Genomic DNA, 12,817 nt, shown 5'->3' with positions numbered 1-12,817 from the left:
CTTATTAATAACCCCGTATTATCTCTTTTTGCTTCAGTACTTGGTTAGAAGTTTCATGTTGTATGAACCATTTTGCACAATAAATAGTGGAACAAGTCATTTTACATTTACATTGAAAATTAATTTGAAAATATGGCTACATGCTTATCATTTGTAACACTGACTTATTTTTCATTTATTTTCTCTTAATGGACAGATTTGAGCAATTTATACCCATAATATTTTACCAACTACAATAACATAAATCCTTGTATGAAGTTAAAGGAGCTGCCAAGGAGAAAATGTTTAAGTTTGTTTTCAAATTTTAATTCACTGTCTATCAGACATTTTATGTCCCTGGGTAAGTGATAAAAAATTTTAGTTGCATCATTGTGCAATCATTTTTGTGCTAACAACAACATTAATGTGGTGTAATGAATGCCATCGTTCTTCTGGTATTGTGATTGAGTACCTCGTGTTTCCTGTTGAACTGCACGGTATCACTTGCAACAAACGCCTTGAGGGGATTAATATACAACGAAGTATTAGTCAAAGTGCCTAACTCGTTAAACAGATATCTACAAGATTATCGTGGATGAACACCACATAATATTCTCACAGTACATTTTTGCACAATGAAAACTTTCTTTGTTAAAGATGAACTATCCAAGAATATTATTCCATATTTCCTCTCCCCATGAACCATGGACCTTGCCGTTGGTGGGGAGGCTTGCGTGCCTCAGCGATACAGGTAGCCGTTCCGTAGGTGCAACCACAACGGAGGGGTATCTGTTGAGAGGCCAGACAAACGTGTGGTTCCTGAAGAGGGGCAGCAGCCTTTTCAGTAGTTGCAGGGGCAACAGTCTGGATGATTGACTGATCTGGCCTTGTAACACTAATGAAAACAGACTTGCTGTGCTGTGCTGGTACTGCGAATGGCTGAAAGCAAGGGGAAACTACGGCATAATTTTTCCAGAGGGCATGCAGCTTTACTGTGTGGTTAAAAGATGATGGCGTCCTCTTGGGTAAAATATTCCGGAGGTAAAATAGTCCCCCATTCGGATCTCCGGGCGGGGACTACTCAAGAGGACGTCGTTATCAGGAGAAAGAAAACTGGCGTTCTACGGATCGGAGCGTGGAATGTCAGGTTCCTTAATCGGGCAGGTAGGTTAGAAAATTTAAAAAGTGAAATGGATAGGTTGAAATTAGATATAGTGGGAATTAGTGAAGTTCGGTGGCAGGAGGAACAAGACTTTTGGTCAGGTGAATACAGGGTTATAAACAGAAAATCAAATAGGGGTAATGCAGGAGTAGGTTTAATAATGAATAAAATAATAGGAGTACTGGTAAGCTACTACAAACAGCACAGTGAATGCATTATTGTGGCCAAGATAGACACGGAGCTCACACCTACTACAGTAGTACAAGTTTATATGCCAACTAGCTCTGCAGATGACGAAGAAATTAATGAAATGTATGATCACATAAAAGAAATTATTCAGATAGTGAAGGGTGACGAAAATTTAATAGTCATGGGTGACTGGAATTCGGTAGTAGGAAAAGGGAGAGAAGGAAACGTAGTGGGTGAATATGGATTGGGGGAGAGAAGTGAAAGAGGAAGCCACCTGGTAGAGTTTTGCACAGAGCATAACTTAATCATAGCTAACTCATGGTTCAAGAATCATAAAAGAAGGTTGTATACATGGAAGAATCCTGCAGATATTAGAAGGTATCAGATAGATTATATAATGGTAAGACAGTGATATAGGAACCAGGTTTTAAATTGTAAAACATTTCCAGGGGCAGAAGTGGACTCTGACCACAATCTATCGGTTATGACCTGTAGATTAAAACTAAAGAAACTGTAAAAAGGTGGGGATTTAAGGAGATGGGACCTGGATAAACTAAAAGAACCAGAGGTTGTACAGAGTTTCAGGGAGAGCATAAGGGAACAATTGACAGGAATGGGGGAAAGAAACACAGTGGAAGAAGAATGGGTAGCTTTGAGGGTTGAAGTAGTGAAGGCAGCAGAGGATCAAGTAGGTAAGAAGACGAGGGCTAGTAGAAATCCTTGAGTAACAGAAAAAATATAGAATTTAACTGATGAAAGGAGAAAATATAAAAATGCAGTAAATGAAGCAGGCAAAAAGGAATACAGACGTCTCAAAACTGAGATCGACAGGAAGTGCAAAATGGCTATGCAGGGATGGCTAGAGGACAAATGTAAGGATGTAGAGGCTTATCTCACTAGGGGCAAGGTAGATACTGCCTACAGGAAAATTAAAGAGACCTTTGGAGATAAGAGAACTACTTGTATGAACATCAAGGGCTCAGATGGAAACCCAGTTCCAAGCAAAGAAGGGAAGTCAGAAATGTGGAAGGAGTATATAGAAGGTTTATACAAGGCCGATGTACTTGAGGACAATATTATGGAAATGGAAAAGGATGTAGATGAATATTAAATGGGAAATACGATACTGCGTGAAGACTATGACAGAGCACTGAAAGACCTGAGTCAAAACAAGGCCCTCAGAGTAGACAACATTCCATTAGAACTACTGACGGCCTTGGGAGAGCCAGTCCTGACAAAACTCTACCATCTGGTGAGCAAGATGTATGAGACAGGCGAAATACCCTCAGACTTCAAGAAGAATATAATAATTCCAATCCCAAAGAAAGCAGGTGTTGACAGATGTGAAAATTACCGAACTATCAGTTTATTCAGTCACAGCTGCAAAATACTAACGCGAATTCTTTACAGACGAATATAAAAACTAGTAGAAGCCGATCTCGGGGAAAATCAGTTTGGATTCCGTAGAAATGTTGGAATACGTGAGGCAAAACTGACCCTACGACTTATCTTAGAAGAAAGATTGAGGAAAGGCAAACCTACGTTTCTAGCATTTGTAGACTTAGAGAAAGCTTTTGACAATGTTGATTGGAATACTCTCTTTCAAATTCTGAAGGTAGCAGGGGTAAAATACAGGGAGCGAAAGGCTATTTACAATTTGTACAGAAACCAGATGGCAGATGCAAGAGTCGAGGCACGTGAAAGGGAAGCTGTTGTTGGAAAGGGAGTAAGACAGGGTTGTAGCCTCTCCCCGATATTATTCAATCTGTATATTGAGCAAGCAGTGAAGGAAACAAAAGAAAAATTCGGAGTAGGTATTAAAATCCATGGAGAAGAAATAAAAATGTTGAGGTTCGCCGATGACATCGTAATTCTGTCAGAGACAGCAAAGGACTTGGAAGAGCAGTTGAACGGAATGGAGAGTGTCTTGAAAGGAGCATATAAGATGAACATCAACAAAAGCAAAACGAGGATAATGGAATGTAGTCGAATTAAGTCGAGTGATGCTGAGGAAATTAGATTAGGAAATGAGACACTTAAAGTAGTAAAGGAGTTTTGCTATTTGGGGAGCAAAATAACTGATGATGGTCGAAGCAGAGAGGATATAAGATGTAGACTGGCAATGGCAAGGATAGCGTTTCTGAAGAAGAGAAATTTGTTAACATCGAGTATAGATTGAAGTGTCAGGAAGTCATATCTGAAAGTATTTATATGGAGTGTAGCCATGTATGGAAGTGAAACGTGGACGATAAATAGTTTGGACAAAAAGAGAATATAAGCTTTCGAAATGTGGTGCTACAGAAGAATGCTGAAGATTAGATGGGTAGATCACATAACTAATGAGGAAGTATTGAACAGGATTGGGGAGAAGAGAAGTTTGTGGCACAACTTGACCAGAAGAAGGGATCGGTTGGTAGGACATGTTCTGAGGCATCAAGGGATCAACAATTTAGTATTGGAGAGCAGCGTGGAGGATAAAAGTCGTAGAGGGAGACCAAGAGATGACTACACTAAGCAGATTCAGAAGGATGTAGGTTGCAGTAGGTACTGGGAGATGAAGAAGGTTGCACAAGATAGAGTAGCATGGACAGCTGCATCAAACCAGTCTCAGGACTGAAGACCATAACAACAACAACTACAACATGACATTATTGGATTAAAATGTGCAAGTAATTAAGTTCCCGCTTATTGAGAGCGGTTGCCATAACCCATTCGGCTATCCATGCACGCCTCCCAGCCTTCCCCAAAGTTCCGTATCTCACACTATCTACGTTCCTAAAGTATAGTCAGCTACATTTATCACCAGTTGCTCACAGCTTTACTCCGTATTCCCGCGCCGGTGAGTACAAGACTATGAGCAATATAGACCTATATTATGGGAGGAAAGAAGTTCCGTTCTGATGAAGAGGTACGCCACGCAGTGCACGAGTGGCTGCGCTGACTACCAAAAGCATTTTTTTTTCTAAAGGAATGTATGCACTTTATAAGCTCTGGAGGACTTGCATTGAGCGTGGGGGAGATTATGTTGAAAAGTGATACAACTCTGTAGCACTTCTGCACAGTAAATAATATTTAAAAAAAATATTTAAGGTTTTCACTTGACTCACCGTCGTATGTATACAGATAGTGTAGTACCTTCCTTTAAACGCTTTGTGGTTCTTTAGAGGGCACAGGAGCGAGGAACAGATGTGGTTCCTGGACACAGCATTCATTCTACATAATATCAGATAGTAAAAGTAATACATAGCTGTTTGCTGTAGTTGCAGCGTGTTGCTAACACTATATTTGAATGCTGAAATATATACAGACACAAATGTTTACAATTTAGTAAGTCTTCAGTACTACGACTATTCCGCAGGTGACAAGCGCTGACTGCTGTGAAAGTCTGTAAATTTTACTCAAACTGGCAAATACACATAATGGGCTCGGTGCATCGATGTTTGAAGTAAAGAAGACCAGCCAGTGGAGCTCCGGAGAGGGGATGCCTGCAGCTAATTGTCAGCGGCGTAATCGTTGGCGAAAGCGCCATCGTGCCGCGCCGGCGGCTGGAGGAAACGCGGTTGCGTGGCTGGCGGCGCCTGTATTTGAAAGTGCGGCCGACCGGATAGCGGCCGATTCCGCACACAGCTTATCCAACCTGGTAATCGATCATTTCGTCGATTTTTTGCCTTTTATCGAAACTGGCAACATCTCAAAATATGTAACATAAATGGCCCTATCCTCTCACTGCATTGAATTAAAAGCTATTTTTTTTTTTGCCTCGACAAGGGATGAAAGACCTTAGTATGTGACATAAATTTCGATGTGCTACTTCTACCCGTGTCTGAGAAAAAAAGCTGTCGGCCAAAGAGGCAGACGGAAAACAAAATGACGCAATAATTGTTCCGCTTTTACAGATTGTGGTACGAAACCATATAGGAAAGTTAAGGTAGCGGTTTTAATGGTGCAAATGTCTCTGAGCACTATGGGACATCTGAGGTCATCAGCCCCTAGAACTTAGAACTACTTAAACCTAACTAACCTTAGGACGACACACACGTCCAAGCCCGAGGTAGGATTCGAACCTGCGACCGTAGCTGACGCACGGTTCCAGACTGAAGCGCCTAGAACCGCTCGTTCACTCCGGCCGGCTGCGGTTTTAATGCTACCCCACTTGGGCACAACTCAAAGGCCGTTCGTACAGCCATTGAAACCGTCAGAAAAGTCCTTTGGGATGTTGTTCAACAGACCCGATACACTGGCTTGAACGCCGGTATGTCGTCAAAGCGCTGATTCCTTATGCGGAGTTCTGTGATTCGTCGTTTTGTGATAGGTTCGTACTGATAGTGCAGCGTCTCGTAACCTCCGATGTTTTTTTTTTTTTCAGAAAAAGCATTGTCCGCGTTTTGGATTTCAATCAAGTCTCGTCAGGCGTTCGCGCTTCGTTGTATTTGTTCTTCAGTCAACGTCTGCGGGACCAACCTTTGTGCACTCTTTTCTCATCTTGAAACCATTCTGGAGTGCGTCTTCAACACGTGGCTAAGAAATGTTGCTCCACTGCGATTGGTGACTTAACAGCGTCGATATACTCACAAATGAATGGTCGGAAGTACCCACGTTTGTCGTTTACTGTTGTTAGTTCAAGCTGCCATTGTAATTTCTGTTCTGGCGTCGCTTATGAGCGAGGAATAAAATCAGTCTTGCTAATTTTGGGTCGGGCCGTGTAGAATTTTATTATGTTTCACGAACCAGCGTTAACTGAGCACTCTGGGAGTGTACTATAGGCCCCTACGGATCATTACGGGAAGGATCGTGAAGACGAGATTAGACTAATAATACAACACGCACAGAAAAATTTACGCAGCTACTTTTCCGGCGTTCCTTACGTGATTGCAATTATAGGAAATCCTACGAATTGGTTCCATGCTAAGCACCTCCTGCCATGCATTTCACAGTGGTTTCCAGAATACGGATGTATGTGTACATACAAACAATCTTGACTGGATGCTTTTTTTTTAAACGTAAGGGCCTGCTGCCGCTTGGCCAAAACGGGCAGTTTCAATAAAGATGCATTCACCTACGGAAGCTATTTATAATTTTCCAAAAATATTACAAAGCTTGAGATCAGCGCCACCTGTAGTGGGCAGTTTCCATTACTTACGTGAAATGTTGTTGGGGAACGAACTTTATCAAGTCGAATTATTAGCTGTAAACCATCGACTCTTTATAACAAGGAGACGACTGCAGATTTTTTTCCTGTTACATTTTGCAGAGAGTGTTAACATTTCAAATGGTGTGATTAATTAGCTCAGTAAAGCAGCAAACACTTCTTTGTTACGTGTGGCGTCTCAATAAAACAGCATTTAAAATACTATAATTTGAGGTAAAGTAAATGGTGCTATTGCAGTGAGTACAAGCTACGGCACACGGGCAGCGCGGATAATTTAAATCTCTGTCATCGCATATATTTTTGCTTGTTGACTTCTTATATCATGAAGGAAGAGTGAAATAACACTGTAATTTCTACAGTGACAAGACAGTGAATGAATATTTAGTTGCCACTTTGTGTCCAGAGGTTAAGAATATCAAAAAACCAGAATAGTACGGCAAGCATCACAAAAAGCACATGTCTTCTTTTTTTTTATTATCCTCGATATTGCTACTAATGGATATTTATCATACAGTGCAGTATTTGTCGTAGTTTTCAATGAAGACCCAAACAGAAATGACTTCATTTGAATATACTATATCTTTTGAATAAATCGTAACAATTGCTAACAGTCTTTCATAAATTTTCAAATGTTTTTAATCGTTACGACTTTGTAATTTATTTCGACAAAGATAAAATTTGGCGAGTAAAATTCACTCGGTGCTTAGGCTAATAACATCAGCTTCTTTAGAAAGGGAAATAAATGTCTAGATTTTACCTCATTCTAACGACAATGGCAGTCGGCAGCCTCTTGCGTTCTGCCCAAACGCCGCTAAATGCGAGCGCTCTTCATGCCTGCAGAAGGGGAGGTGGGGTGGGGGCCAGAGCAGAAGCTAAAAGCCGCTCTCGCGGTCCTAATGACAGGGATATAGCGGGCGTAAAAGCCCGGACCTGTTATAGGCGGGTGGGGCGCTCAGTTCGTCTAGTACGCCGGCAGATGGCTCCACCAGCCCGCTGTCTGTCATCTGTCAGCGGGCGGTGGCGCCGCCCGCGGCGTCGACGTGAAACAGCAGCGCTCGGCCTCCTCCAACAGTCAGCTGAGGCGTGGCGGGCGGTGATTGGCCGGCGCCTGCCCGGCCGTCTGCCTCGTGCCGCGTTGCGACTATCGATTACCCGCGCTCGACACTCTCCGGGCAGCGGCAGAGGCGCTTCACGAAATGTTTCGGGCAGCGAGTGGCTGCTTGGCGCATCGTACCGGCACCCCTACCCGGCCACCGGCGTCTGCCATTGTGCGGCGCCTGAATGCGGGCCATTGTCTCTGGGGCTGTTCTCGAGAGGTGATTTCCTTCAGCTACGACGACGTGCAGAATGGGCCACTTGACCCACAGCGGCGCCACATTGTGACGTCGCAGGCAGCAGCGAGTAGCAGATGCTGGACCACCGTGGGCTGCATCGCCCTGCTGCCCGATTTTTCCAGACAATTCGAGGTTTCACTGTTGATCCAAGGAGACTGTAGCAGAATAGATTTTCCACCAAACTCAAAGAAATTGTGGCCCAAAGCTGTTAATGGCTCCAAAGTCAGCATCCAGACACAAGGCAAGAACTGGGACTAACAGTACCAAGGCAAAAGCAGAAATGCTTAACTCGGTTTTCAAATGTTCCTTTAGAAAGAAAACCCACAATTATTGCTACATTCTCGTGCCACTGAAAAAATGAGTGACATAGATGTAAGGGTCAGCGGCGTTGAGAAATAGCCGAAATCGTTAAAAATTCTCGGAGCCTGATGGAATCCCTAGCAGATTCTACACCAAATTTATAGCTGAGTTAGCCCCTCCGTTAACAATAATCTACCAAAGAAGCTTTGAACACAACTCCGTGCGCAGCAGCTGTATTTAACAGTGGAATCCCTGTTGCACATTTAACGTCACCATCCTTGCTTTTAATATCAACGAATGTTATTTTGACTTTCTTTTATTTCTTCACATTTTTCGCGATACCATTTTGTCTTGGCTTCCCTGCACTGCCTGTTTATTTCATTCCTCGGCGGCTTGTATTTCTGTGTTGCTGAATTTGCTTGAACATTATTGTACTTCTTTCTGTCATGGATCAAATGAAGTAGTTTTTCTACTACCCATGGTTTCTTCGCAGTTACCTTCTTTGTACCTATGCTTTCCTTTCCGACTTATGTGACTGCCCTTTTTAAAGACGTCCAATCCTCTTCAACTGTACTGCCTACTGAGCTATTCCTTATTGTTGCATCTATAGCCTTAGAGAACTTGAAGCGTGTCTCGTCATTCCTTAGTACTTCCATATCCCACTTCTTTCTGTATTAATTCTTCTTGACTAATCTGTGAAACCTGTGCCTAATTTTCATCACTATTAGTGTGATTTTAGTCTACAGCTGCTACTGGGTACGCCTTACAATCCAATATGTTATTTCGGACCCTCTGTCTGTTAATCATGTAACCTGACTGAAATCTTCCCGTATCACCCGGACTTTTCCAAGTTCTTCAACAGAGTATTCGCTGTTACTAACTGAAATTTTTTCTCCTCTCTCGTTCCATGTCCCAAGCCCATATTGTCCTGTAACCTTTTATTCCACTGTTTCCCCTACAACGACATTCCAGTTAGCCCTTTACGTATTGTATTACCCTTTCAATATCCTCACACACGTTTTCCACCTCTTCATCTTCAGCTTGCGACGTCGGCAAGTAAACTGAACTATCGTTTCCGTTGTTGGTTTGCTGTCGATTATGATAAGAACAACCCTATTAGTGAACTGTTCACCGTAACACACAATGTGCCATACCTTCCTATTCTTAACGAATTCAACTCCCGTTATGCCATTTTCTGCTGCTGTTTATATTGCCCTATACTCATCTAACAAAAAATGCTTGTCTCCTTGCATTTCACTTCACTGACCGCTACTATATCTAGATTGAGCCTTTTTTTCAAATTTTCCACCTTCCCTATCACGTTCAAGCTTGTGACATCCCGACTCGTAGAACGTTATAGTTTCGTTGGTTATTCAATCTTTTTCTCATGGTCACCTCCCCCTTGGTAGTCCCCTCTTGGAAATCCGAATGGGGGTTATTCAGAAATGTTTTGCCAATGGAGAGATCCTTATGGTACTTTTTCAATTACAGGGCACATGTCGTGTGGATACATGTAAGGTGTCTATATTGCAGTGGTTTCCATTGCCTTCTGCATCTTCACGCCGTTGACCATAGCTGGTTCTTCCGCCTTAAGAAGCAGTTTCCCAACCCTAGGACAAGAGTGTGCACTGAATCTCAGTCCGCCGCTCCGTCCTCTTTGACAAGACCGTTGGCAGGCTGAGGGTGACTTGTTATGCCAGAAGTCCTCGGTCGAAAATTCTGATTATTAATCAAAATTTAAGAGCTGTCGTGTTCCATACCGGGGATGGAGGACGGTTTGATTACCAAACAAAGACGCGACCCCCTGTTCCTTTTGTTTTTTATCTCATTTTGTTCATAACTGCTGTTTGTATTTTTCCGGGGCGGAGGCATCACGATGATTGTCCAAGCTCATCGTTGATCCATTGACTCAGTTTTCATTGCAGAGGACAGCTAACCCTCTGACCGAACAGGCTGAGCTACCGTGCCGGCGATCTCTAGACCACGGGCGCGTTAGATCGTCGAAACCCCGGGCTGCCCGGGGAGCCCTGCCGAAAAGCCGGAGTGCGGTGACTGTGTGTGGCGGACTACGATAGCGTGCAGCCTGGACTCACCTAGACAGCGGTACGGCTTCACCCACTCGTAGTGGCTGCTCTTGCACTTCTTGTGTCCCACGCGGCACCAGTTGGAGATCCGCTGGTAGTGGCTCGCCTCCACGATGTTCGTGATGTCGCGCTTGGGATACACCTGCCGAGCAGAGCAACAACAAGGCGTCACCAGTCAGCACTGACCGAAATGCAGGGAAACACGAGGCTGACATTACGTTACTTCGCCCCTCGTGCATTTCTTGGTGAGGAAATGTGATGCTAACATTATGAAATGCTCGTGTAATACAGTATTATATTATCTACACTATTATATAAAAGAAAGTCGTTGTTTAACGTTGATATCAAAAATCTGGGAAAGAAAAAAATGATTCAGATGGCTCTGAGCACTATGGGACTTAACATCTGTGGTTATCAGTCCCCTACAACTTAGAACTACTTGAACATAACTAACCTAAGGACATCACACACATCCATGCCCGAGGCAGGATTTGAACCTGCGACCGTAGCGGTCACGTGGTTCCAGACTGAAGCGCCTAGAACCGCACGGCCACACCGGCCGGCTCTCGGAAAGAGCTTGATCGATTTACTTCATATAGATAAGCGAAATACTGTTACCAAAAGTCTCGAATTTGATCAATTTCCTTCAGATTTTTGCACGATACTATAATGAACATTCTAATGGACATAATATATATATATAGGAGTTATTTCAATAGTGGTACAAGTCCATTTTTGTTCATTTTGAGATACAGAGTCCTAAAGTTTAATGAGCGCTGAAAAATCTGCAATCGAGATACCAGAAATATTCAAGCATACGGCTTCTTGTTAGAGATGAACCTTTCTTTCTATTTGTTTGGATCATTAATTTCAGCAGCATTATAGGCAGGAAGGTGGAGGTAATGGACTTGTACGACTATTGAAATAATATATATATATATATATATATATATATATATATATATAATGTGGAAACAGTGGAGAAGGAGATGGACACAAAGAGTGGAGAGGAAAAGGAGAGAGGCAGAGGGGCGAATAAAGAAGATGGACAGAGAGAGAGAGAGAGAGAGAGAGAGAGAGAGAGAGAGAGAGAGAGAGAGAGAGAGAGTGTGTACAGAAGGGCAAAGAGAGAGTAGAGAAGAAGATTGACAGAGAGGGGAATGTAGGAGCAGATGGACAGTGTGATGAGAGGTGTTGACACACACAGAGGGGTGATGGACAGAGAGTAGGGCGAGGAGATGTACAAAGAGAGGGAAAAGAAGGAGATTTGGGCATACGTCCAATCCTCATAACTGATTAGCAAATGGAAACACTGCTGAGTCTGCTAGTGTTAATTAAAAAGTAACTAAAACCAAAAATATAAGAGCTTTTCTTAAAAAGTAACTAAAACCAAAAATGTAAGAGCTTTTCTTTCCTTTTTTTTTTTTTTTTAAGATACACTCCAATGGTGTAGAAGGTGTTACCAAAGAAAGTTTCTTAATTTACTCTTAAGCACCACCATATTCCAGAATGAATTTTTCACTCTTCAGCAGAGTGTGAACTGATATGGAACTTCCTGGTAGACTGAAATTGCGGGATTCGAACCGGGAACATTTGCTTTTCGTGGCCAAGTGCTCTGCCAACTGAGCTACCCGAGCGCGACAATCAGTCCTTAATTTCGGAAGTACGAGAGGACGTAAAGCTGTGAGGACGGGTCGTGAGTAGCTCACTTGGTAGAGCACTTGCCCGCTGAAGGTAAATGTTATGGATTCGAATCTCACTCCAGCACACAGTTTTAACCCACCAGGAAGTTTCACCACCACATTACCTACAAAGGATGTAACACGCCCTGGATGGTTGTTGGAGACGTATTTCCATCTACCTGATTACTTACTGTGCTACTTTTAAGAACCCGAAGTGGCGTACAGGTTGTGTTTGGTCCTTACATTACATCCAAACTTCGCACTCTTTTTTTGAGAAATACTGGTGACGCCTAATGGTATGTCTGTGTGATATCTTCCACGCCAATCTAGAACGTGTGGTCGGTAGACGAAAATAAAATTCGAGTACTGAGGGTGGTTAGAAACAGTCTGAAAAGATCGTAAGGGTGTTGCAAGACATGTTGCTCTTAGAGATAAAAGTTAAGGGAAAAGTCCGATACGTTGCATCAGTTCCGAGATAATTAGCATTAGAGTTAGCTACTCAGGCTCCTACACGGACAAATTCTAGTGGCCTACCCGATACTATTGTTCTCATAGCGTAGATGATAGCGCAAGAGAGTGCTCACCTTTGGCACGCGTTCGGTCCTTGCTATCGTCCCACATTCAATTTATGAACGTTTTCTTGTTTGGTCTTAGGAAACGAAACAAGTAGACGTTAGCGACACCGTCTCTGGCGGGCCGCATGAATTTATGCACGTAATGGCCTGATGGACTCAGGTCAATCCTAATTAATCCGGAAACGGTGCGACGTATCGAATTTTGTTAACAGTTCTCCGCACAACCTACCCTGCAACAACCTTTCAGGCTTTTCAGATCCACTTCGACGTATTATAGTGATTGTTAGTTGTATTAGCGACTGAAAAAATGTGTAGCTCATCCTCGTCGTCGGACAGGCACATTAGTGTTGCAAGGCATTTCTC

The 12,817-nt window shown here is 42.9% G+C and overlaps 1 protein-coding gene across 1 annotated transcript in view; it reads right to left on the bottom strand.

Annotated features, from left to right (window-relative positions):
* LOC126292035 (amyloid-beta-like protein) overlaps nucleotides 1–12,817 on the bottom strand; it is a 1,795,419-nt gene that overhangs the window by 1,276,293 nt on the left and 506,309 nt on the right. The window contains exon 3 of the mRNA XM_049985828.1: nucleotides 10,207–10,339. Coding sequence (XP_049841785.1) covers nucleotides 10,207–10,339 — 133 coding nt within the window. The remainder of the gene's footprint in view (nucleotides 1–10,206; nucleotides 10,340–12,817) is intronic.

Source organism: Schistocerca gregaria, chromosome 9, assembly GCF_023897955.1.
Source record: "Schistocerca gregaria isolate iqSchGreg1 chromosome 9, iqSchGreg1.2, whole genome shotgun sequence".
NCBI lineage: Eukaryota > Metazoa > Arthropoda > Insecta > Orthoptera > Acrididae > Schistocerca > Schistocerca gregaria.
The sequence above is the reverse complement of the archived record's forward strand: the minus strand, read 5'-3'. Positions and strand labels throughout refer to the sequence as shown.